Source organism: Camelus ferus, chromosome 2 (assembly GCF_009834535.1).
Source record: "Camelus ferus isolate YT-003-E chromosome 2, BCGSAC_Cfer_1.0, whole genome shotgun sequence".
Taxonomy (NCBI): Eukaryota; Metazoa; Chordata; class Mammalia; order Artiodactyla; family Camelidae; genus Camelus; species Camelus ferus.
The window spans coordinates 50990053-51015281 of record NC_045697.1 but is presented as its reverse complement, the minus strand read 5'-3'; the positions used below and the strand labels follow the sequence as shown (position 1 = coordinate 51015281).

At 39.6% G+C, this 25229-nt stretch overlaps 2 protein-coding genes across 6 annotated transcripts in view; one reads left to right on the top strand and one right to left on the bottom strand.

Annotated features, from left to right (window-relative positions):
• The window catches only part of LOC102510708 (alpha-fetoprotein-like), a 37779-nt gene extending 17983 nt beyond the window's left edge, over positions 1-19796 (top strand). For all 3 annotated transcript variants that reach the window (XM_006188713.3, XM_032458134.1, XM_032458131.1), the window contains 5 exons: positions 301-398; positions 2643-2781; positions 5243-5469; positions 14676-14808; positions 18725-19796. In XM_006188713.3, coding sequence (XP_006188775.2) covers positions 301-398; positions 2643-2781; positions 5243-5469; positions 14676-14808; positions 18725-18769 — 642 coding nt within the window. In that variant the 3' untranslated portion in view covers positions 18770-19796. The remainder of the gene's footprint in view (positions 1-300; positions 399-2642; positions 2782-5242; positions 5470-14675; positions 14809-18724) is intronic.
• Positions 19797-20931: 1135 nt separating this feature from the next.
• RASSF6 (Ras association domain family member 6) overlaps positions 20932-25229 on the bottom strand; it is a 48374-nt gene continuing 44076 nt past the window's right edge. For 2 of the 3 annotated variants that reach the window (XM_006188696.3, XM_014562558.2), the window contains exon 11: positions 20937-25152. In XM_006188696.3, the coding sequence (XP_006188758.1) occupies positions 25077-25152 (76 nt within the window). In that variant the 3' untranslated portion in view covers positions 20937-25076. Of the gene's footprint in view, positions 25153-25229 lie in introns of all 3 variants that reach the window. The other variant, XM_032458126.1, reaches the window with a different exon arrangement.

The following is a 25229-nucleotide window of genomic DNA, read 5'->3' as shown; positions in this document are numbered from 1 at the left end:
AAGGACCTCTTCCTGGCTTGATGAATGATTTGCTTTATGCTTGTAAAATATGCCATTTAAGCCCACAAGTGAGTTTATATCACAAAACTGATATATATCAATCTGGCTGTCCCATGTTTTTCTCCATAAAGTATGTTAATGCAAAGCGTGTTTTTCAAGATTTCCAAACATGCTAAGTAAATAAAACTCTGGGTTTAGGAAAACAGTTACATTAAACTATTACAGACAGAAGATGGTTTTGCAACCTTATCTTAACATATATTGTTGCAACAATAAACACCGATTATGTGTATTTTTCAGGAAGAGATGTTCCAAAGAGTGGTTTGTGAAAGCCATGAACGTGTGAAAAATCAGTGTGATTTACATGGGAAATTAGGAGACAGTAACTTCCATGACAGGTATGCTTCCAAGATACTGTCCAGATTTATGCTTGTTAGCGAGTTTTTGTTAGTTCCTGCTGCTGAGAGTTGCAAAGCGTCTACATTCAATCTTAAAATTTCAGAGGCCAAGGTAAAAGTCGGTTCAGAATTAACCTAGCTATCTTTGTCTTGATAAGATAATTGTCCACACAACCTTGGGTGCTTTTCTGTTGTTTTTCAGGCCCGTTTCCAGGTACCAATCAATACCCAGAGGTCAGGGAGCCAGCAGACCCCGCCTGCCTTCCTGCAATCTCCTAGGGGCCTCTACCTCCCACCTGGATATTTAGTTTGGGGCTTTGCCTGTAATTTGGAGTCAAGGCTGCAACCGAGATCTAATCTAGGGTTTCTTTGTCAGTTTCAAGTCAGGTCAATATAGCAAATACATTTTTTTCACCATCAAGAGTAGAGGTAAATGTATACCTTAGTTATTTGCCAGAGGGAACACCCAGAACTCTGCAGAGAGCCTGGAAAATCCCATTGTTTTTCAAAGATTAATATATCAAAGAACAAAAGTCAGTTTTTAGTAATCTTTAAGATTTTATTGTAATAGTCTGTTAAGAAGCAGAGTACTGGGGAAAAGTTCAGTTTGATACAGTGCCCCATAATACTGAGCTTACATTAAATGTCCAAAATAATGAATCCAGAAAATTTTTTTTTGTTTCAGAGAGAATGTTTATTTTTGTTTTTACTGAAGTATAGTTGATTTACAATATTGTGTTAATTTCTGGTGTACAGCATAGTGATTCATTTATATACATATATTCCTTTTCATACGCTTTTTTCATTATAAGCCATTACAAGTTCTTGAATATAGTTCCCTGTGCTCTACCCTAGGACCTCGTTGTTTATCTATTTTATATACAGTAGTTAGCATTTACAAATCTCGAACTCCTAATTTGTCCTTCCCTAACCTTTTCCCCTGCCTTGGTAACCGTAAGTTTGTTTTCTACGTCTGTGAGTCTGTCTCAGAGAGAATAGTTGCCTTGTTATTTTTCTTTTATGTTACGTTTAGTTGCTGATGCAAACAACAATTTAGTTTAAGGATTAAGCTTGTGGCTCTCAAACTTTAGAGTGCATCAAAATTACCTGGAGGGCCTGTTGAAACACAGCCCATTCCTAGAGTTTCTGATTTAGTAAATCTGGGATGGAGCCTGAGAATCTGTATTTCCAACATGTACCCAAGGATGCTGGTCCTGCCAGTCCAAGGATCACACTTAAGAAGCACTGAATTAGGCTGACTCTTTCACTGGATGTTATAGCTAAATTCTTCCCCTAACTCCACTATGATAGAAATGCAGTAAATGATTCTGACATTTTCTTGTCCTCAAATCCGGTTCAGTAGAGTTGTTCTCATTAAAATCTCTCTCCACGTCCCTCAGTTCCCACTGCTGTTCTCCTAGTTCCGGCCATCACCGTCTCTCACTTGAATTACTGGCATGACCTTTTCTTCCCTCATGTGCCTTTTGCCCAGCTCCAATCCAATCCATTCTTCATATAGCAACCATAATTATTTTAAAAACAACATAAATCTGATTCTATAGCTAAGCTTTTTCCTTCCCCCCTTCTCCAGTTCTCAACCCCCCCAGTCAAGAAAACAAAATCACCTTCCGTGACTTTCCACCTGCTCTCCTCCCACTTTCACTCCCTTTCACGTGGCTCATTTTTAGTTACTGTCGGATCTCAGCTCACACGCTGTCTCCTCCAGGAGGGCTGCCTGACCTCCCTGCGGTGGGGCCAGCTGCCATTCCGCACGCATCTGTTGTGCGCTGTACTGCTCCCACTGCATCCAGTGTGCTCATCTCTCCCTGACTAGTGTGTGAGCCCTGTGAGAGTAGGAACTGTTTCCTGATCGTTGCTGGAGCTCCTAATCCGCCACATTGTAGACAACCAATAAACACGTTAATGGTCTGTGCATATATTTATTTCAGAACCTGTTTACTCTGAGTCTGATTTTGCAGCCATCCAAATTAGCTATCATAGTATCCTTGACAAGTAGAAAATTGATGGATCAGAGTGGAGCAATATGTGAGATGGAAAGAGAATTCCAGGCATATTGAATAATCCATTGGGCCACCAGAGCAAGAACTAAAAGGACAGACTTACACCCAACGTGGTAACTTATCCTACATCAGAGAGAATGTCAGATATTGAGGAGCACTTTGTTGAATTCTTCATTTTGACCACATAGCCTTTGCCAGGAGTAAGAGGAAATTATTCTTTCAGGCTCATAGTCCTTTATACTAAGAAAGCCCCACAACTATCTGCTCAAGAGTTGGTTGTATTCACGAAGAACATGGCAGCTGCTGCCACCAAGTGTTGCCCATTGAACGATGAGCAACAGTTTGTTTGCCTGGAGGACTCGGTAAGCACCTCTGTGACTGCATGTTTGCCTGTTGTTGAGAGTTCTCACCTCCAGGCCCAGCCAGCAATCTCATGTCGGTGGACACATCCATGAATTGTCAATGGAACCTAATAATTCTGTTCTCAGGAGAATCAGGTCAGTTCATGCCAATTGTCTTTGATTAGCAACAGGGATAAGACTGGCTGTCAGTTTGCTACAATTGAAGATGTCAGATTCACCACGCCTTTTGCCTGTTTCATATCCCCAAGGTCTAGTCCTTGGATTTTCAAGTCAACAAAAGTGATTTTGTCAGCAACATCAAAGGTACTGCCGATTTTAGACTAACTCATCCTAAATGAGTAGGAAAAAGCGCCCAGTCTTCCTCCTGTGTGTCTCCTTTACTCTCACATGATTACCCCACTCACCACACTTAAGACAGCAGATATGTTGTTTTTTTCCTCCACAATGAGCACTGAGTGGCCTGCAGTTTAACTCCATTCTAACACTATCTGCCTGGAGAGACCATCAGACCCCAGGGGTTGAAGGCTTAGTTCCACAAGACTGTTCCCATCCCATTTCAGATGCCAATCACAAGTCCAAATTGTCACTTGTGTTTCTAACTGATTAGCTGTACATCTGAGGTTTCTATGACCCCCTCCTTGGGTTCAATTTGTTTGCTAGAGCAGCTCATAGAACTCGGGAAAACATGGTTACCTGTTTATTAAAGGATATGATAAAATAAACAGATGAACAGCCAGATGAAGAGATGCAGAAGGTTAGCACTGGGAGGGGCCCGAGTGCAGGGGCTTCTGTCCCTGAGGAGTTGGGGTGTGTCACCCTCCCAGTATGTGGATGTGTTTACTCATCTGAAAGTTCTCTGAACCCCATACTGTTGGGATTTTATGGCAGCTTCCTCACATAGACATGACCAATTATTAAATCTATTTCCAGCCCCTTTCCCCTCGCTGGAGAATGGGGGGTGGGGCTAAAATTCCAAGCCTCTAATCATGGCTCCGTCTCTTTGGTGACCAGCCCCGCTCAAGGAGCCCACCCAGAATCACCACATAAGAAAGAAAGGTAATTCTAGTGCTCTTATCACTTAGGAGTTTACAAGCATTTCAGGAACCTTGTGTCAGGAACTGTGGTCAAAGACCAAATATTTCTGTTTTCTATTATCTCACATCAAACTCAAAACTGTTACCATCATTAGAATACCAGTGTGTCCATTTGCAATGAACAATTCTCTCCAATGGCAGAGATAATAGAGTCTAGTAACTAGGCTACCTTTTTCCTGAATCAAATTACTAGGGAAGTTGAATCAGGACATGGGTATTCATGCAAACAGAATCAGAGGAAGGGCAGTCTTGGGGATACTTCTTCCAGGCTATAGGGAATAATTATGAATTATTCACCCCTCTCAATGGAGAATATCACTCCAGGGACCTGGATGCTCAAGACTCTGAGATCTAATCTCTAGGTCTCTCTCAAGTGGTATTATCTGAACATTACTGAATTCTTGTTTGGTGACAGCTTTCTCTGCCCTATATTCTTGGTAGAGCTTCTCGCCTATGCTAAGTAAGTCTTTCTTCTGATGAAATGTAGTTGTTTTGGCTGCAGATTTAAAACTTTTTGTTATATAGCTCTATTTTCCTTCTATTTTATTATAAATTTATATTATCTAGTCATACATTCCTTGGGGAACTCTTTCATTTTGATTTATATATGCCTAAAGCCTTGTTTTTAAGTGAACTCTTCAGTTAATTCTAAAATGGATAAACTCATGTGTTAAATGCTGATGCTCACTAGTCTCCCCACATACATAAGTGACAGGGAATTAGGGTGGTCATTATACTCAGAAGGTCATACAGGCAGGCTTAGACAGTATCAGATAAGAATCAGACACCACACTGGGAGCAAGGCAAGGTGACTGGGCTAGAAGGGGACAAAGAAATGAAGGAGACAACTAAAATAAGATCCAAGGACTCCCTTTCTCATTTTTTTAATTCATTTTTTGGTTAATTCAACAAATAGTTATACAGCATTTACCATCGGCCAAGTTCTGTGATGGTTATAGATGTTCAGTCATAAAAAAATAGAAGCACACTGGATTTGAGCTTTTCAAGTAAGAATGCCAATCGTCAGTCTTATAACTAGGTCAAATTAGTCATGTTGACTTGAGATTTGATTTTAATTTGATGGAGCATAAGTAACTCCTATCTCAAGTCAACACTGGTCTATAAACTGGATTGGGGAGGAATGGGGAGGAGGGGTCCATGGATAATCACCTTGAGGGTGACAGGAAGAAGGAAAGACAAGGCTGAGGACCAGAGGAACTGCACCCGATGCTCTTGCTTTTTCCTTGACAGTGAAATCCAGACTGTGCTAGCAGAAATTAGAATTTAAGAATCCTTTCCTATGGATTAAAAATACTAATAATGACCACAAACCTTATGGCTCTTATTCTAATTCTCTCCTGGGAAAGGCAAAGCTAATTCTTGGAGCTTTATGCAGAAGACATGAGGCAGAGCCTATCAATGCTGGTGTGGGTGACTGTTGTGATGACTCATATGCCTTCAGGAAGCCTTGCTTTGATGATCTGCAAGTCGATGGAACTTACATTTCTCCACCTTTATCCTGTGACCAAGTCTTCAACCTTAAAGAAGACTTGTGCAAAGCTCAGGAGGAGGAATTACAAACTGAAAAGCAAAAGTAAGGATCTCTGTTTAACTTGTTCTTTGCTGCCAACAAGGGAGCAGACATAGAGAACTGTACACTGGGTGCAGATACAAATATTGCATAATGAGTGGAGCAGCTAAATGTTATATTGGAGGTCAAGGTGAACTTAGAATATTCTGTGGTTTTGTACTTAAGTCTATCGTAGTTGCTACCCCAACTTGATCAGTTAATGAGACTGAAGTCTATTGATCAGAAAATATTAACAGAGATGTACATTTTTTTTGTGTATTTTTTTCTAAAATGTGAACTTTAGAACATTAGTTTTTTTTAATTCAGGTATAGTTAGTTTACAATGTTGTGTCAGTTTCTGGTGTACAGCATAATGCTTCAGTCATGCATACACATACATATATTCATTTTCATATTCTTTTTCATTATAGGTTACTACAAAATATTGAATATAGTTCCCTGTGCTATACAGAAGAAATATGTATCTATTTTATATGCATTAGCTTTATAATGTGTTTCATATAAAAAAATTTCATATTCAGAGTTTGGGAATACTGTATTTCCTTGCTCCGCTTAGAAATTCATACCTTCATTAACAGTGGAAGTCAGAGAAGTCCTGCAATAAAGTAATCTGATTAGCTTGTTCTAACTTGGCCTCCTTTGGGCCACAGAAATGACTAAGATTCTACAGGACCTGCATGCTGGGAAAGTGCTTTGGAACATTCCATTAGAGAGCTGTGTGTCACCTCCCAGTGTGCCGCTGCTTTCACTACCACTTCTGCTACTTCTACCAGGAGTGACTGTTTTCTCTGTTTGGAAGAAGTGGTATTTGGGTGACTAGTAGTGAGTGCCAGCTGCATGATAAAGTAATGCCTGTGAATTCAACTTTTTGCATCTTCGATTTCCTTTCCCCACTCTTCTACCCTCTTTAATGCAGTTTCTTGTACCAGATAAGGCTTTCTAGTAACTTCTCAGAATATAGAAAAACAGGGCATCACTGGAAACTCACAATACTGGAAATAAGTATTTAAATGTCATATATATCCTTTCTATGAACATATAATATCAAAGAATAATGAAAGTGGAAGGAAGCTTAGCTATTAATCAATGCTTCTCACCCCAAGTTTAGGAAATCCTTCTAAAACATTGTGCAGTTTCTCCATGAATATTTCCAGTGATGGAAAGGCCATTTGCTTAAAGCAGCCTATTTTATATTTAGATATGGTTAATTTAAAAGCTCATTTTTTTTTGTGAAACACAGATATGTTTCCTTGTCACTTCCAACCACATTTCTACATCTGAAGCTGCAGAAATACTTTAAAGGTATTCTGTGCTGCTGAGTAAGGGTAGACCCCTTTCATGTAACTGTCATCTGAGGATGAGGTATGGTTGTTGCACTCGATCTGCAGATGGATCTAAAGGGGAAGCTGAAAGGAATGGTGTGCAATGCTTTCTAAAGTTATATATATGACGATGGAAGTGCATATATGTGCGTGTATGTATATAAAAAATACATGTGAAAACATTTATAAATTAGAAAACTTTGTGACTATAAGTCGTTACTTTACAAAGCACTATTCCAATTTGGTTGCTGTTACTGATACTGAAGCCTATTGGTCAGAATTGTTGCCAGTAGAATATCATCTCCTTATATCTGAGCAGGGCTCCCCAATGTGTGTTCTATGTAAAAAAGTGGATGAAGTCAGAAATCGAATTCAATCTAGTGTTCTTTTCTATTCCTGCTTTCACAGCATCTATTAGAATATTTAGTAATTCCACTATATTGTCCACCCTTTTGCCCTCCTGCTACGGCAGCCCATTGTCAAATTTCTTTTTCCCCTCATCCTTTCTTCATATGATATGTGAGTTAATTTTTGCTGCATAATAACTCACACCAAAAATAGATGGCTTTACACAGCATCGGTTAATGTTGCTCAAATGTCTGAGGGTTGATTGGATGAGTCCGTTGACCTGGGTCAGCCTCAGCCATTTTTAGCGGGGCTTGCTCAAGAGTCTACTGTCAGCTGCTAAGTCAGCGGGGAGCTGGCGGGCCGAGGCTAGGCGGCTTTGTCTCTGCTGCCTGTGGTCTTCTGTCCCCCAGGAGGCTAATCCAGGCTTCCTCATGTGGTAGCTGGGAGGGAGGGGAAGTGTGGAGGCCCCCCAAGGCCCATGTCTGGAACCATGCAATGCCCATTCTGCTGTAAGGGAGGTCACAGGGCCAGCCCAGATTAAAGGGGTGTGGAAATAGACTTCACTTCTTGATAGGAAAAGAGGTGGAAAATCATACTGTAAAGGATATGGATATAGAGAAAGATGGACAATTGGGTTCATGTTTGTTATCAATCTGCCACATGTGGATCATTAAGGGAGTTGCTGAAACTACAGCAAATGATCAATGTCAAGACAGTGGTGGAGAAAGAGGCAATTAACTGGGTCTGATGTCATCAAAAATGAAGGGGCATGACCAGGCTTTCTACACATGGCATAAATAAATAGGGGTGGGGATGTTAGAGTTTGATGACACGGACTTTGAAAGAGCTATGGCATTTAAAAGAGGACAAGGGAGAGATATGTTGGAAGCAGTAAAGGAGAGCTAGGTGCTAAGGTTAGTCGTGTTCAAACAAAAATAGCCTCCTCTTGGAGGGTCTTGGGGAACACTGCATCTTCTGGGGAGCCTCATGATTTCATACAGAGCAAGAAATAGAAGCTCAGAAAAGAGGATGTGGATTTAGTGAAATTTAGGGATGAGAAAGCTTCAAGTTACAATGGAGACAGCAGATGAGTTAGGGAGGACCAGGAGAACAGGGGATGGGTCTGATTAGGGATGTAGGAGCATCAGTGTGATGGCAGAAGGTCTGGGAGACTTGGATTTCTGACGCTGAATGAGGTGACTAGGGCATGCCTGGCTTGGCCTGGGAAGCAGCACACGCAGCCTTAGGGCAGCTGGTCTTGCCTTGGCTTCTCAGAACATCCCGTGATTAAGATCTTACAAGTGGTTGGCATTTTCCCTGATTCTCCCGATCCCACTCACATAGATGGATTGAATGGAACACTTTCTATTAGGTGTTAGAAAGGAGGCTACTTGTCTGCTGCTGCACACAGAGAAATGACTTTCTTAGCAGCATCAACCATCTTTTCACCCCAACCCCACTCCTAAGCCTGGACCCAAGATATTGCCATGGTCCAGGCATTTTCCCTTGGAATAGATTCTGCTGATAATGGAGGCAATGTTAGAGGCCCCATTTGGAACTGACTGAGGGTGACTATTTTAGGAAAAACCAAAGGGTGCAACTCTGGTTACCCTGAATCAATAGGCTGGATTGAAAGCATGCCCCCTCCTGGCAGTGGGGCAGTTCCCCTAGAGTGCCCAGCCATGCTTCCCGCCCTCCTCACAAGCCTCTGATCTTTCCTCAAAGGAAAGCAGACCAGGGTCCTCAGAGCTCCTTCTCCCTCAAGATCATTAGAAGAGGTAACTTATTTCTAATCAACTTGTTTACTCTAAGACTTGCTCTTGCAGGGTCTAAATATTATTAGTCCAACAATATCATCTTGCCAAGTGAGGCAAAGGTTTTGTTGCCTTGGGAATGAACACATTCTCATGGTTGGTAAGCACAAGGTTGGCACTGGTTCTGTTTTATCACAGTACTTAAAATTCATAAGCCAGCTGACCCCTGAAGTCCTGTCTTCAGTTCCCAAAGTGAGCTGATCACAAACTAGACTTTCAAACTTTCCAGTAAGTATCCAAAGACCACTGTAACACTTAGTTAGCCATTCTTTCTTAGGCCAGGCTTGCTGTGAGAATATAAGGAGGAAGAAGTCAATCTTACCTCTAGAGTTCAGGCTTTGCTTTCTCTTGAGGAAATCCTCTGGCATGGATAGGTAGCCTTCATGTATGTCAAATCCTTACCTCAGATTTATGAGGTCGGTAATATTATGACCCCATTTTCATCATGAGGACACTGAGGCCAAGAAGGCAGGAAGACCTGGTGTGAGATCATGGAGCAGGTCAATAGGTTGTTGAGCTGGAAGCTGCACCCAGGCCATCTGGCTCAAAGCACATGTGCTTAATTACCAACATGGAGTTGTTAGTGTGCCCTCATCAAGGAATTATAATGCTGCTTATAATTTTTAAAACATGAGGAACTCTTCACATAAGGGCTAGATTATAAAAAAGTGTGAAATATTAGGAAGTGGCCTTGTTCTGCTGACTTCACTGTGTTTTTTGTATGGAGAAAACAGTGGCAAAGAGACAGCTAATGTAGAGATTTCTGGAATATTCCGGGAGCGTACATACAGGGAGTCAAAGGCCACATTTGAGAAAACCCATCAACTTTCTGGGACAGTGGTAGGGGCTCTCTCCATGCCTTTCACCCCTGTATAGAGCTGGTGGACCATCATAGCATAAATCAACACACACACAAAGGAAAAAAAAAAACTAGTGAAGGGGCTCCGAGAGGGGAAGAATACAATTCAGCAGGATTACAAAGAGAAGGTAGAAATAAAGTTATGGAATAAGGTAGAGAAAATAAAAAGAAAATAGAAGTTCAAAGGAAAAGGATTTAAAATCCAATTAAGAAAAATACTGAGTTGAAATGTTAAGATTTAAGACAATATAAAGACCAGAATGTGCTTTAAATGAAATGGTGGATAAATGTAATGAAAAGGAAAGATTAATATCATAGAAATGAAAACCTGAAAACAACTTCATGGTATTGAGTATTAAAAATAGGACTTAAGATTTGAAAAGGTAAATTAAAAATGTAAAACTACATAGAATTAGGAAAAATATAAATAGAATTAGGGAAAATACCTTAAAATAGCAGTCAGGTTGATAGGTAGAGAGATCAGGGTGGAGGAGGGAGGATACGAGCAGGAGAGGTAACTCAGATCATAAGTATGTGACAAGTTATTGTTGTGGCAGGGGGTCCAGCTTCCAAGTAGCAGAGTCCCCAGTTGTAGAAAAAGTAGCCTTTAAGTCTGGAGTGTCAAGGAGAAGTAACATGGCATGCTGGAATCCTTGTTTTGAATCTCATTCCCAGACCTGCCTTCTCATAATGGGAACCTTTTTTTTTTTTTTTCCCTTGCCTATCTCAATACAATGGGAGTGTTTCTCCTTGTTTAAATAAGCAAATGCTGGCTGATCTGGAAACTCAGCAGTCATGCTCGTCTCCCCTCTACTGGTCCCTCTGGGGAAGTGCATTCAGAAACCAGCTGACCCAGCAGGACAGAGGAAAGCAGTTCTTGTGACTGAGGCTTCGGTGAGAGAGGGGAGAGAAACTCTTGGGCGAGACTAGAGGGCTTGGGAGGGGCCAAGCCAAGAAGGCACGTGGCATCCCAAAGCTTGTGAGAAATGAGAAGAATATATATGAGGGAGCCTTCCCACCTCCTCCTTTAGGTTTCTCTATTATTGTTAAATTGACAGCTCAAATCCTTATGGAAATTATAAAAATGCTTATCAGTTAGTTGTTGAATGAATAAATGAATAAGTAGGAAAAAAGCTGTGACAATGCACCATTTATTGTGGAGGTCAAGGAGAAGGGAGACCATGGGTAGGAGCAACCAATAATTTGAAATGGAAGCAAGCTCCAAGTTGGGCTATTATTATAATTATTCATTATCTTTGTTATAATCTGATGAAATAATTTAATTATTCATATTTTCTTTGCCACTATTTATTGTCTTCAGTATGCTAGTTACTATACTCAGCCTTTTAATATAGTATTGTTTTTGGTCCTCACAAAAGCCTTGCAATGTAGGTGTTTAAATTTTCCTTTTAAGGATGAGGATCAGAGAGGTTCAGTATCTCACCTACCATCACACAAACAAGTTAGTGAATGGAGGACATAACTTGAGCCAAAGTAAGTTTGACTTAAAAGTCTGTGCCCTCTGTATGACGTTGGAAGGGAAGCCCAGATTTTGCATGAACTGACAGCAACCTTGCCCACCTCCTGTACCAGCTTGGGCCACTTTTGGTGCTGAATCCCCTAAGTCAGACCACGGAAGCCCCAGTGGGTGCTGGGAAGTCGGGTAATCTCACTGTGTAGCTGCTCATGATTATTAGTTTCCATAACCTGCGCCTGAAGCTACCCTGTGCTGTTTTTGTAGAAAAATATATTCTGAGACAGAAATCCACCAAAATTCTGATGGGAAGTAGCCTGTATTTCTCACTTTGAATAATTAATTTGTTAAAAATTGATAATTATTATTCAAAGATAATATCAACTGTTTTGACTATATATCAGACATAACCATACACACTTGAATTATATAGAGACAAAAGCAAGTACAGTGTTTTCTTTCAAGTGGGATTTAAATTTAAATCTAACTGGAAGATTGAATGTGTACAGCATAGTTGGATTAAGAAATAGAGTGCTTATCCTATTTTATTTCTTTTTAAAAGATTGATTCATTTTATTTTTAAAGTAACACATAACCATTGCAGAACATTTTGAAAATACAGGAGAGAGAAGAAAATCATAACGCTTTTATTCTAACACTGCAGAGATACTCATTATAACTATATGCATAGTAAGGAATAAACAGTGTCAGGTATGTACCCAAGTGCACACTCCCACAATTGCCCCGTCCATCAGACTGCGGTTCTAATATGTAATAATGCAAGTTTGGCACACTCTTGATACTACCTGATGATACAAAATTTCAGTGCCAGCAGTTGTCCCCAGAATCCTCAGGGATGAGCTTACGAAACTCTCTGCCCCCTCCCACCCACCAGGGATTCTCCCGTGTGCTTTGCCTGGCATCACTCGTGTGCCCCTGGGAACAGCCATGCCCTCCAGGTACTGTTGTCTCCTGTTGTCCCTTGAAATGACAAAGCTGCTTTATGTTTTGTTGTAAGAAAAAATAATACCTTCCCCCAAGTCCCAGGATGGTGCACGTTTGGCAGGTGCCGTGGCAGTGCTGCTTGTGTCCGTGGTGTGCAGGACTTGAATGAAAGTACTCTTACAGCCCTCTTTCTAAGAATTATCCTGATGCCCTATAGCTCAGAAATGAGCAATGGAGGCCCAGCTGGGGAACCACTGAGTTACTCCCGTCTTCCAGTGACCAGGTCTTTCTTACTGAGTGGAAATCTGTGACCCTTCTTGTCTCAGGATGAATTCTCACAAATAGTTCCCAATCCTCCTGCCTTCCGGGAGAGAGGCTCCCCTCACTGGCTTGTAATGTACACCCAGATTTATATTATTTTCAAGGAGTTGAAACCACTGTTACAAATGCAAAGTGGAGATGACATAGAGCCTTGTTAAAGAGGTAACAGAGACCATTGCATGAGGTAACATTTATAAATTATCAGCACATTGTCTGAAACATAGTACATATCAACATACTCAAAAGATGTTGGCTGTTATCATTATTTTTAATGTAGTTTTAAAATTATAATATATGCATTTTTGTCACTAATTATTCTTTGAAACAGCATTTTAATTGCTCTCTACTATTCCATTCTATGGGTACCACAGCGAATTTAACCTCTCCATATTGCTGGGCATGAGACTTGTCTTCAATTTCTAACTATCATAAATGATGACAACGAATGTTTTTGTACATTTGTCTTTGTCTCCTTTCTGATATTCTTCTAGATTCCCAGGACTTAGAATTAGGGGCAAATGTGGAGTTAATTAAAATCTTTTAGCTTCTTTGACTCTGTCTTGCTAGTGCTCAGAGGATACAGTGACTACAAGCTTCTCAAACCCGCCTCATCGTTGTGGTAGTTTCTAGAAAAAAAAAATTGGCTTCTGCTTCCTTATTCTTTTTAGTCACGCTGCTGCTTCTGCTTTGTCCATCCTCAAGGCAGGGTTGGCGTGGGGGTGGGAGAAGGTGGAGCTGAAATGGGAAGTTCAGAGAGGCATGTCCAGGGGCTACAGTGTTACTGGATATATATTTTTTTCTTTTAAGTATAGTTGATTGACAATGTTGTGTTAATTTCTGATATACAGCATAATGATTCGGTTAAATGTAAATATATACGTCTATATTCCTTTTAATATTCTTTTTCTTTGGCAGATGGTGCTGGATGTATTTTTCATTGTTTAGATGGGATCAGGACTCTATGTCCATGTGGCCAGGGCTGCTTAGGCAGGTCTTGTGAGCATTGCTTGAATAGGCCGGGCCTGGGATTTGCAGAGGGCTGTGTTTGCGCCTCTGCTGTCCCTGGCTTCCCTACCAGCCCCTGCCTGCCCTGTCTGTGACCCAGCTCACTCTGTCCAGTGTAGGTGCTGGTGCCACATACCTGCTGGGGGTTTCACTGTTGGCCACTGCCGGGCAGCAAAGGGTGGCTGGCATCTCAGTTCAGGAGTTAAGCAACTCAGCCTAAAATATTTGTGGATCCCTGGTTTAGAGTGTTGTAGAAATGTCTACTTAGAGTCTGAGATGTTTTCTTTTATGTCTGTTTAAGTACAAATGGGGCCAACAGGTTTTATCAATATGAGTTTGAAAATGAAGAATAAGCAAAGGTTTTAAGTAAGCAGTAAAATATAATATCTATTAATGTACATTTTCCTCACTCTTCATTCTTTGTTTTCTTTTTAGTTAAATCTCTCTTGGTATAAAGTAGTAAAAACAAAGAGAGAGAGAGAGAGAGAGAGAGATAAAGACAACATTGGGAGATTTGGAATACCATTTTATTAAATAGACAGAAGCCAGGCTACAATTTTGAATAGTCAAAGTGGTTGAAACAGTGATGTTCATATAGTTGTGGGGGAAACTCATTCTGTGAGGGAAATCTGAGATGACTGTCAAGCCATTAAAGTTTCAAATTAGTTCATTGGTTTTATCATTAATAACATATAAGGGGCCCCCAACTTCCAGGTGTGTTATACTTGGAATATTTCTTAGAAAGTTAGTTGTTAGAATAAATGTTGTTCATAAAAAAATATTACAGGAAAAACTAATTTGCTGTATAACCTATGTACCATTCAATGCAATAAAAATAGAAAAAAGTTTACCCTAGTAATAATTACATGAAGATAACTAAGTCTCCTATAATAAGTATGTTGATGAGATGTGCTTGAAGAAAAAGATGTTGACTAAAACATGGAGACAGACATTGTGAAAACTATGAAAACATCAGGGCATTTTCAGGGCCTCCAAACTTAAGAGGGAGAGCTATGCAAATGTGTGGGTGGTGTGCAGCTTTCGATAAGTAAGGCAGGTTTGCAGGCTGGCCTTCCAGAACTCAGGGAGTGCTTGTACTTTGCCACTCATTTCTGATTCAGGCTCCTCAGCAACCTTGTGAAGCAGAAACTACGTGCAGCAGAGATGCAGTTCCAGCCAATTCTTGTGGATTTCGCTCACCTGGTGGAGATGTGCTGCCAAGCAGAGAAAAGTGAAATGTGTTTCCAAGAAGAGGTAACCCTGTTTCCATGTCTATTCTCTTAGCTCTGGTAGGGTTTATTAAAGTAAAACAAACAAACAAACAAACAAACAAAAAACAAAACCCTTCTCCATTCCAATCATGAGTGAATTAGGAGAAAATCAGTCTAAGTGGATTGGTGCAATTGACCATATTTGGTTTTAACATATGTTAACATTTATGTCCACTTGAGGGAACTAGGCATGTTAGACACAAATATATATGAACACAAGAGTCACGACACAAGATGGACTGGGATGTTCAGGGTTGGGGGTGGGAGGAAGAAGGATGGTTTGAAGATTTTGGTCATTGTAAATATAGAGAAATTTTAAAGCACTAACAGTTTAAAGACCCACATAGGCCAACTGGAGCTTTGTTCTAGAAATTTCTGGAAGTATAATCAAGAAGAGTCACCAAATGTAGTTTGGAGCTTAGCTAAGGAACCAGGTAAAAAGATTTCATTTTCTTAGTGGCAGATCGTCAGAATAGCGATAGAAGAATAGAAACAGAAAAGAACAATGGCCAGAAAAAAAGTGTCTATCTGTGCACACACACCAAACTGACCACCAGGAGACTGTTTTCTGTAATTAACCTAATTGCATATAGTTAACAAGCAAGTGATTTTTCACAGAGTGATAACGTTGTGTGACTTAAATTTCTCAGAGTATCATGGTAATCTCACCATTATTCTGTAGCACAGAAAATTCATGGAGGGGACCTGGGTTTGACCACTGTCCCAGAGACATGACTTGAGAGGCAGAAACTTGGATATACAGTAGGTAATAGTATCTAAGTAGAAGAATTCAGGTGTATAGTTAATAAAATAAAATAAAATAAAATAAAATAAAAGGCACCCCTATAGTTAAAACAGGCTACCAGACCAGCTGATACACAAAATAGATTTATTTTGTGTATTTATTTATTATTTATTCCATTTATTTATTTCAAAGCCTTTTTACTTTTTGTAAAGCATTCAGAAAATATATCTCTACCTGAGTAACAACCTCATATCCACACAGATAAGCACTTTTGCAGGAGGGCCTATGCCTGAGAATTCCTAAGGGAGTTTTCTTAACCTGTTCTTGCTCTTGAGTGTGAATGCTTCTTGGTTTGAACTATTTCATCACTAGCAGAAGCGAAGAGACTTAGCCAATTAGCAGTGTGTAGATGTTCCAAAGTTAGACTAACTGCTCCAGGGATCTACAGGAATCTTGTTTGTTTTCCTTTCTGAGATTATAATAGTCAACTATGTGAACCTGTTCTGCCTGTTAAAAGAGAAAGTGGGCAGGTTTAAAGATTACCTTTCTAGTTGTGGCTAGTGGGAGCATAACACATTTTTAGACAAGATGGAAGACATATTTTGAGAGGTAAACCAGAATGCAGGAACGTTCTAAGAAGAAAAAAGGTGAACCAAAGTAAATGTGGGAATGCTGGCAAGAATAAGAATGGACCAAAAGAGAAGGAATAAAATAAGAAACTCAGTCATGCAAAGTGAATTTGAACTTCCCAAAGAAAACGAATCTCGCATTTCATGAAATAATGATGTGAATTGTAGGCATCAGCAGTTTAAAGGAGAAAATTCTACTCACAAAAATTCTCTCCTCCAGGTCAGCAGGGAATGATAATTATAACCTGAGGTATTTATCCATCAGCTAACAGAACATAACATAGAAGAAAGTTAACAAGAATTAGCAGAAATTTGGGCAGGGTTGAAATGATGTTTTGAAAATAGTACATGAAATTTACCAACAAAAACACTAAGTTCTGCTTTCAGACGTGACTTGACAGAAGTTCATGTGAAAAGACCTGTTGGTTTAAGTAGCCTATACTTACGACTTGGTGGGTCTGCTATCAAAGCTACTGCAATCCTGGGATGCACTTCTGGGGAAAAAACAAGGTTCAGATTAAGCAATGTGATAATCACAATCATATGGATCAGGTCATTCTGGGATACTGTGTTTAATTTCTTATGATGCATTATACAAGTTTTACAAATTATGCAAGTAATATATGAGCAAGGCAAAAGTTCTAAAAGAGGAACAGGGGTACATTTCCTATTCCTATAAGGCAAGCAATTTTAAGTTTTCACTTTTAGTACTCCTGGTGATTACCATCATTACTTTAATAGCTTCTTAAAATATGACCAGTCACTTACAGAGTATATAAATAGTAGGATCAAATTTTGGGAAACCTAAGTAAAAATTAGTTCATTGAAAGAACAGTAGTGACTTCAGAAGTCTCTAGGAAGTTCGAAAAATAGTCTGAGCAGCAGATAAGAACCAAAGCAGCTTAGAAATCAATGACTTTCTGGTATGTTACTGCTGGCACATCTCTTCATGGTACTACTCTGAGCTCCTATGTCTGCATTTTGATACATTGATTGGTATCATCCCAATGGCTTTTCTTTTTCAGAAATTCACCAATATCTCTTACATTGATGATGGCTTTTTTCCTTTTTAGCATCAATAGGCTTTATTCTTTTTTGGTATTTTTTGCTGTTATTGAACTGGGATTTTAAAAGAGTTGACAGATGATACATTTTAAAAGGATGCTGGCAAACTGTTAGATGCAGCAGTATCTAGAATGGAAAAAGAACTGAAAAGCTTGTCACAAGATACGGAGAAATAGACTGGTAATGTGTATTGCAAAGTCTTAGGATGGGTGACATGTTAGCAGTCTCCCAACATGTCCAAGATTATAGGGAATCAAAAGGTGGCTAATTTGGTCTCAGTGTAAAGAAAATATTTCCTCTTACTTTTCTCTCTTCTCTGCATTCCATCATATGAGTCCATGTTTTACATTTCAAAATCTTGCTTGGGCCCTGCCTCAAGATGTGGAGTTATCATCACTTCTCATTTCACACAGGGCATTCCTCAGATCCCTTCCTTCTACCTCATCTTTACCAGAAAATTCCACCCCAAACCCCAGCATTTGTTATTATAACATTAAAAATTTACCAAGGAATAATGGAATAAATGAAGTCAGGAAGGACTGATAAGGAGAAATATTACCTCCTACACTATAATTAGGTTTGAAGAAAATGAACAAGGTAGAATATGAGAATTTTGAGGTTAGCCTTATTGGAAATTTTCCCATGAACATTGATGTAAAAAGTCATGGGTTACCATGGAAGGAAGGATACCTAAACTCCAGAAGTAAAATGACTTCAGTCTTCCTAGACAATTTAAGTGTGGTGCTGTTTGAGACTGGGAAGAAGAACTGAATTGCTAGACTTCTAACCTTTTTCAACAGGATCCTAGAGACTCTTGGGAGTATAAGTCATCTCTCCTGTGTGTGTGTGTGTGTGTGTGTGTGTGTGTGTGTGTGTGTGTGTGTTCATGTCTTAGCAGTGGAGTTCTAGGGTTCCTATCCCCATTTAGCTAGAAATTCCGCTTTTATCTGCTTGGGCTTCCACAAATGCTTTTTACTTGAATACAGACCAGACCAGTCAGGTACAAATTGGGGAAAGGGCTTGGACTCGATGTCAAGGTCTATACCAGTGTACATGAAGGCGGTGGAGGTACTCTGATCAGTTTTAGTGGTGATGTTCCTCTTGAGTTCCTGTACATGCATGTGTGGTGATTTGGCCTGGGATTAGCTTAGAGCTGTATTAAAATGCAGCAAAAAGCTGGTGTTGATTGTTTGTTTTTACCCTGCAACAAAAGAGCCGCATATTTCTGTGAGGAGGAAGCAAATTTTTACTTATTCCAAACCTGAGGTCTTGAAAGTAGATGAAGCATTGCGGTTAGTTAAGTCCTTAAGCCAAGGCACGAGGCCTGTGAGAGATTCTAAGACCTTGACAAGCAGGTGTATCAGAGTCCATGCAACAGGGAAGCCTTAAAGACTTTCTGTTCAGGAACCAGAGCTGTTTTGGTGTTTTCTCACAGATGTCCTTATTTGCTTTTTTTTCAGGGGTCCAAACTGATTGAAAAGTGCTGGTCTCTTTTGGGAGGCTAAATGATACCAGAAAATGTCCATGTAGGATCTTTGCTGAGAACTGCATTTTGTTTCTCATGACTAATGAAATGCACATCTAATATTCAAAAGAAGAATCAACAACATCATTTTTCATCTGTTCCCCTGTGTTACTCAAGAGCACTAGCTACTCTGCACTAAATATCTCCTTTCCTACTCGGCAGAGAAATCTTCTTATTGTAACACTCATTCAATCCATTTTCATCCCTCCTTTCTCCCCATAAGCTTTCTACTTCTCAAAAGCAACAACAGAAATATGAAATCAAGGGGCCTCTCAAAACCCTCAGGTGGATATAATGGGCTGCCACATTGACCTGGGACCTGGCTGCTGGATTTCCAGAGTGAAAAGACCCAAAGTGCCACTTAGGGTTTCTATCTATACCACTACTGAAAATGATTATTGATGAACTGAATGTGTTTTATAATAAAGTTACCAAAGGGGCAAGGGGGTGGGGGAGGGATAAATCAGGTGTTTGGGATTAGCAGATAGATATACACTACTATAAAATAAACAACAAGGACCTACTGTATACCACAGGGAACTATATTCAATATCCTGTAATAAATCATAATGGAAAAGAATGTGGAAAAAAATATATAAATAATAAGTTTACTTTCATAACTCTATTCCCGTTCATCTGTACCCTAAATATGTGATGCTGACATTGTCATCAAGAGGCTCTAATATGTGTATAAGTTGAGCTTTCGGTAATGATTTGCCATAGGAGTCTTTTCCCTGGAAACCCTGGCATAAATAACATAAAGGACTTACTTGGATTTATTTTTCCAGATTTGTGTGTGTGTGTGTGTGTGTGTGTGTGTGTGTGTGTGTGTGTAATGAAGTAAAAATAAGCAGTGATTCTAGTGCTTGCTAAGTAAATGATTTTGATTAGAGAAAATATTTAATTCTCATTAGAGTGCTCTTGATTTCAGCTTTTTTCTCATTCTGGTAATTTCAACATGCGTGCATTGCAAATTAAATCTAATAAACATTGAAGTATCTATTGTGTTCGATGCACTGTGCTGGGTGTTGCAGGGAATAATATGAATATGACATGACCAGATCACTAAATAATTTGTATAAGATATAAACACATAATGAATTGTAATAATGGGCAGCTTTCACATTTCCAGTGTCAGAGCGAGGCTAACTGATAATGAGGTACACAGGAATGTGAGATCACACATCGCCACAGAGACCAGCAAAGTTTATGGAAGGAAGGGGCCTTGGCCAATAACTAGAAAATGCGCATGGCTTTAACAGATAGATGTGGTAGAGTGGAAAGTGAACGGTCAGTGATTCAGTTTGGTGGGTTTTAAGACAAGAATGAAGTACTTGTGGGCAGTAAGACAGTGAAAGACGAGGCTAGGATGCTGGGTGGGTACATATTATAGTTTAGTTATAACAGCTAATATTTATCACACACTTCTTATGTGCAAAGTGTCAGCCTTAAAACGTATTATTCCTATAACTCCTACAACTTCTAGTGAAGTAGGTACTATTAATCCTATTTTATAAATGAAGACACAGATAGAATGCCATTGGAGGGTGTGTAGTTTAGAGTATTATATATATTCTAGTGGTTAAGAATGTGGATTCTGAAGCTGTAGATTCAAATCCTACCTCCCTCTTCTACTAAAGAGTAAAACCAATCTCCTCACCTCTCCACAGCTTACTTTCTTCAGCTTTAAAATTGGGTTGAAAGACTAATTTCTCATGGGAGTGTAATGGACGTTATGTGAGTTGATCTATGTAAGGCACTTAAATAGTGCTTGGCAAGTAGTAAGTGCTGTTAGTTTGGACGATGTGAAAATGCTGCCTTTATAGGTCAAACATGGACAATTTCAAGTGGCTCAATCTAATAGGTTAGCTGTTATTTAAAAGATAAATGGATGCTGCTGAGGGGTTTTGCCCTCTCGAATTGCATCCTATTCCTTTCTTTCCTTTCACATGTAGATATCTCAATACAATAGATACATCTGCCGTCTTTTCCACTTCATCGACTGCCTTGCAAATGGACTTCTTTCCCCTTCAGTTCTTGAAGCCAACCTGAACAGCCCTAAACAAAATTCCATAGTAGCACTGCCTAACTGAATAGTACATACAGTCTCGAGATAACAAAATACACCACCATATCAAGGAAAACTATACGAAAGATTCTCTATTTATTTAGCAACTGGATCAGATTTGTGAAAAAGGAGATATATACAGGGGATTTTATGAAAATATTACAGATAATTTATTTGCTCATTCTTTTATTCATTGATTCACTAACTCATTCAGTCCTTTATTCAAACTGATTTTTATCGAGCACAACCCATACACAAGACACAATATTAAGTTTGGCGAAGTACACAAAGATGAAGTGACAGATCTTCTACCATTAATAAATATAACATATTATCTACAATTTGAACTAGTATGTAACTGGTAGTGAAATATTTGGACCACCTAAAACAAAGATGAATGGCTTTGTGACAAAGTTTATTTTCTTGTATTATGCAAAGATGACTCTGAAGTGAGCAGATTTGTCTCAGAAATTATATCAGTTACCTATTGCTGTGTAACAAATTATCCTAAAATGTAGCAGCATGTTATAACAAACATTTCTTCTCCTCCTCTTCCTCCCTCCGCATCCTCCTCTTCCCACTCCTTCTCCTTCTCCTTCTCCCCCTTCTCCTCTTCCTCCTCCTCCTCCTCCTTCTTTTAAACATCTCTTATCTCACACATTTTGGGAGGGTCAGGAATTCAGGAGCAGCTTAGCTGGGTTTTCTGGCTCAAGGTCTCTCATGAGGTTGCAGTCAAGCTATTAGACAGGCTGCAGTCATCTGAAGGCTTGACTGGGGCTAGCAGCTGGCCCACTTACACAGTTACAGATGGGAAGCCTCAGTTTCTAGTTGGCTTTTGGCAGGCCTCAGTTGCTGTTATACAGGCCTTTCCCCAAGGCTGCTCTGGATGTGGCAGTTGGCTTTCCCCACAGCAGACAATCCAAGAGAGCAAGCAAGGAGGACACAAGGACTTTTATGATCTAGTCCAAAGTCACACTCTGTCACTTCTGCTTTCCTCTTTTAATCATAAATTTTCTATTTTCTGGTTTAAAAAGTAATACATGTTCATTATAGAATATTTAGTTAAGTATAGAAAAAATACAAAACATGAATCACCCATAATTCTACAAACCAGACATAAACACACTTGGTTTTGGTTGGTAGGGTGTATGTACAAGTGATATTATGCACACACATATAAATATATCTATATATCTTATGGATAATTATTGAATATTTGTGTATATATTCTTACCTAGATACATAAGCAGAATTTACTTTTATAATTAAAATTTATTAGACAATAATCCTAAGGGCTGCATAATACTCTACGGGTAAATGTTTCTTTCCTTTAATCTTTTTTTTTTTTTTTCTATTTTTAAACATTAGGCTATTTACTTCCTTTAATCACAGTAAATAATGATCTTTACATAGTGTCTTTGTATATCTGATTATTTCCATGTAAGATCCTACAAGTAGAATTGTAGGCTGAATTTACTAAACTGCTTTCAAGGAAAATTATATCCATTTGTATTTCTACCAGTAGTTTAATTGCCCATCTCAATGCAATTCGTTGAGTATTTAATATTATCATTTCTTAATCTTGTCTAGTAGACAGAACAGTATATTTCAGTTTTATTTACTTTGTGTTTTGTTAACAGGCCAGTTATTTTATTGCCTCTCTGCTCCAAATTTACTCTTTGCTGTTGGCTTTGTGAAAACGGATGTGGAGCCTTTAAACGTTTTCCTTGCAGTTTACATGTCATGCTTTGTCGGTAGAGGGCGCTGGAGAAACACTGCGGGAGGTGGTTGCTCTTTCCCAGTTCCTAGGAGCTGGCTGGCTAGGTTCACTGGGAAGCTGATTTTCTTCCTCTACTGCTCTGCCCAGAGTGGTTTCTCCAGTGCTAGTTGCCTGTAGGGTGCAGCTTTCTTTAGTGTTTGTTCCTCCAACCCCTTTTCCAGCTTTCGATTTTGTTTGTGGTGGCACAGCCTGGAGCCCCATTGCAGGTCTGCGCCCTGGCTCAGATCATTTGTCTCCACACCTTCTCAACTTGGTGCATGCTCCCAGAGAGGGCCCTGTGGGGCTGGACATCTGATAAGCCACCTGCCTGACCTTTGTCCCATGCAGCCTCAAAGATGCCACAGCCTAAGGCCTACACAGAGTTGTACTAGGTCCCTGCAAAGGAGGCCCCTGCAGATCCCAGGCCTCGCGACATGGGCAGCAGCACCCCTGACTCCACCTGTGTGCCTTCCCTTCAGCCTCGGCTGACCTGTGCCCCCAGGCTTTGTTTCTTGCAGACCTTCAGACACAGACACTACGTGATCTGGGCCTTGTGCCTGCAGAGAAGCCCCAAGCCCCGCTGCGCACCTGCCCACCTGGCCCTGACCCCTGTTGTTCCTGCTTGTCCTATAACTGTGGCCCTGCTGTGTCCTGGGCAACCGGCGGGGGCCGCCTCCCTCCAGTGGGCTGCAACCGCGGCTTCTCCGGTGAATTCTGAGCCCCTCCCCAAGCTTTTCCTTTGCTGGGTATTCTTCCCTTAGCCTTAGGGTGCCCTTTAACGGTCTCTTTCCATCTTTACAGTTACTCTCCTATCATCACAGCTAAATAATTCCTTATGTTAAACTTCCCCTATTTAAATGACTGTGTGGTTTCTATCTCCTGATTAGACAAGGACTAATATAACTGATCACGATTAAGATACAACTTTTTTTCACATACTTAGTAGCCATTTGCATTTCTTCTGTGATTTTACTTTTCATGTCATCTGTCTTATTTATTTTAAAATTTTTTTCTTTCCAGACTTAGTATTTTTCTTTTGTAGACTTTCAACATGTTAAAGATGAATCTTTTGTCATGTTTGTGGCAGATATTTGACACTACTTTAAGTAAGTTTAATGAATTTTAACTATTACATTTGCCTTATTTTAGCTAGATGAGATTACTTTCTTATTAACTGATAGATGGCAGAATAAAGATGCAAACTTCTGTTTCACTCAAGAAAGAAGATTTCCTAGGACTGAAAAGGCCATAGCATACTTTTACTTTCATCCGGCTTAGGTTTAGGTGACCCTGAGAAGTGATGCCTTTGTCTTAAACATGTTTCATATTTTGATAATTGATCTTCCAACTAGATTTATTGCCTACAACCTTATGCCTTGTGGTATGTGTAATGCAATCAATTTAACCCAAGGCTTATGAGGAATGCAAGTGGAAATAGTTTTGAGAGTGGAAGAAAGATGCATAAAACTCCATTTTAATATAGAGCTCATAAATAAGGAAGTAGATGATGACTGGTGGCATTCTCAGTGCTTTTTCAGATTGGCTAAGCAGACTTGAAGTACCTTGAACGCTGTCTTGTAGAATGAGTTGCCTTGGAGGGAAAGGGCCAAGCTCCAGATTCCCTGCCTATCTTCAGTTACCACAGCTCGGCATCACCTGCATGCATTCAGCAACAAATGGTTATTATGGGCCACGTCTTAGACTAGCTGATGAGACACAGTAAATCTCTGAGGTATGTTTATTTGGGGAAAAAAAAAAAAAGAAAACTACTTCAACTGACAAAAAAAAAAAAAGCTTAAAGGCAGTTTTGAAAGTCATCAGTAGAACAGAGGAAAAAAAAGAAAGGCTCAGGTTGAGAAAATTACAATTTAGATTTCTTAACAAGAGCCATAGTCTTTTCCATCCCAAAAGATAGACAGCTCTGATGTTACAGATAACCCAAAGTCACCTACCCACATAAAGAAAGCCCTAGATTTTATGAAAAGGCTAGAGTTTTCAAGGAGCTGTGAAACACCATCACCACCAGATTCCTTGGTGAGGTGAGGGGGCTGCTTTTTTTAATCTCAAGAGCTGGCAGCTTTTACTTCTGAATTGCTTTCAAGAGTCGGTCGATGATATTTTAGTTCTCTTGACAGTTGAAGCTAAAAGAAGTCTAAGCTGCGTGCTACCTGAAGATGCCATTGAAATTTGAGTTCATTGAGGGTTTCACTATAAAAACTTGTTTGGAATACATAGTATCCAAGCTTATTTCAGTTACTGAAACTAAATTCAAGTTCCTTTCAGTCCAACTGTGAACCCTAGTCAACCTCATCACTTCAAAGAGAGACAGGTTTTTTTGACATTCAGTTTTCTACAGATTCGAGTTTATATGTATTTGTATGAATGCAAGCATAGAATTTATGCACTCAAATAGTAACACCATTCCAATTTTGTTAGTTTTAGCAAAAGTGACGTGTACTGCTAAACTGTTGTTTCTGTTTTTATTACCCCTTTACTTTGAAGACATTTCAGTATGATTGCCTTTTCTGTACTGAATCTGAAAATGAGAAGGAGAAAAAGTATTAAAAATTGGATACATTTTGTGCGCTGAACCTATTAAAGGACCAAGCAGCC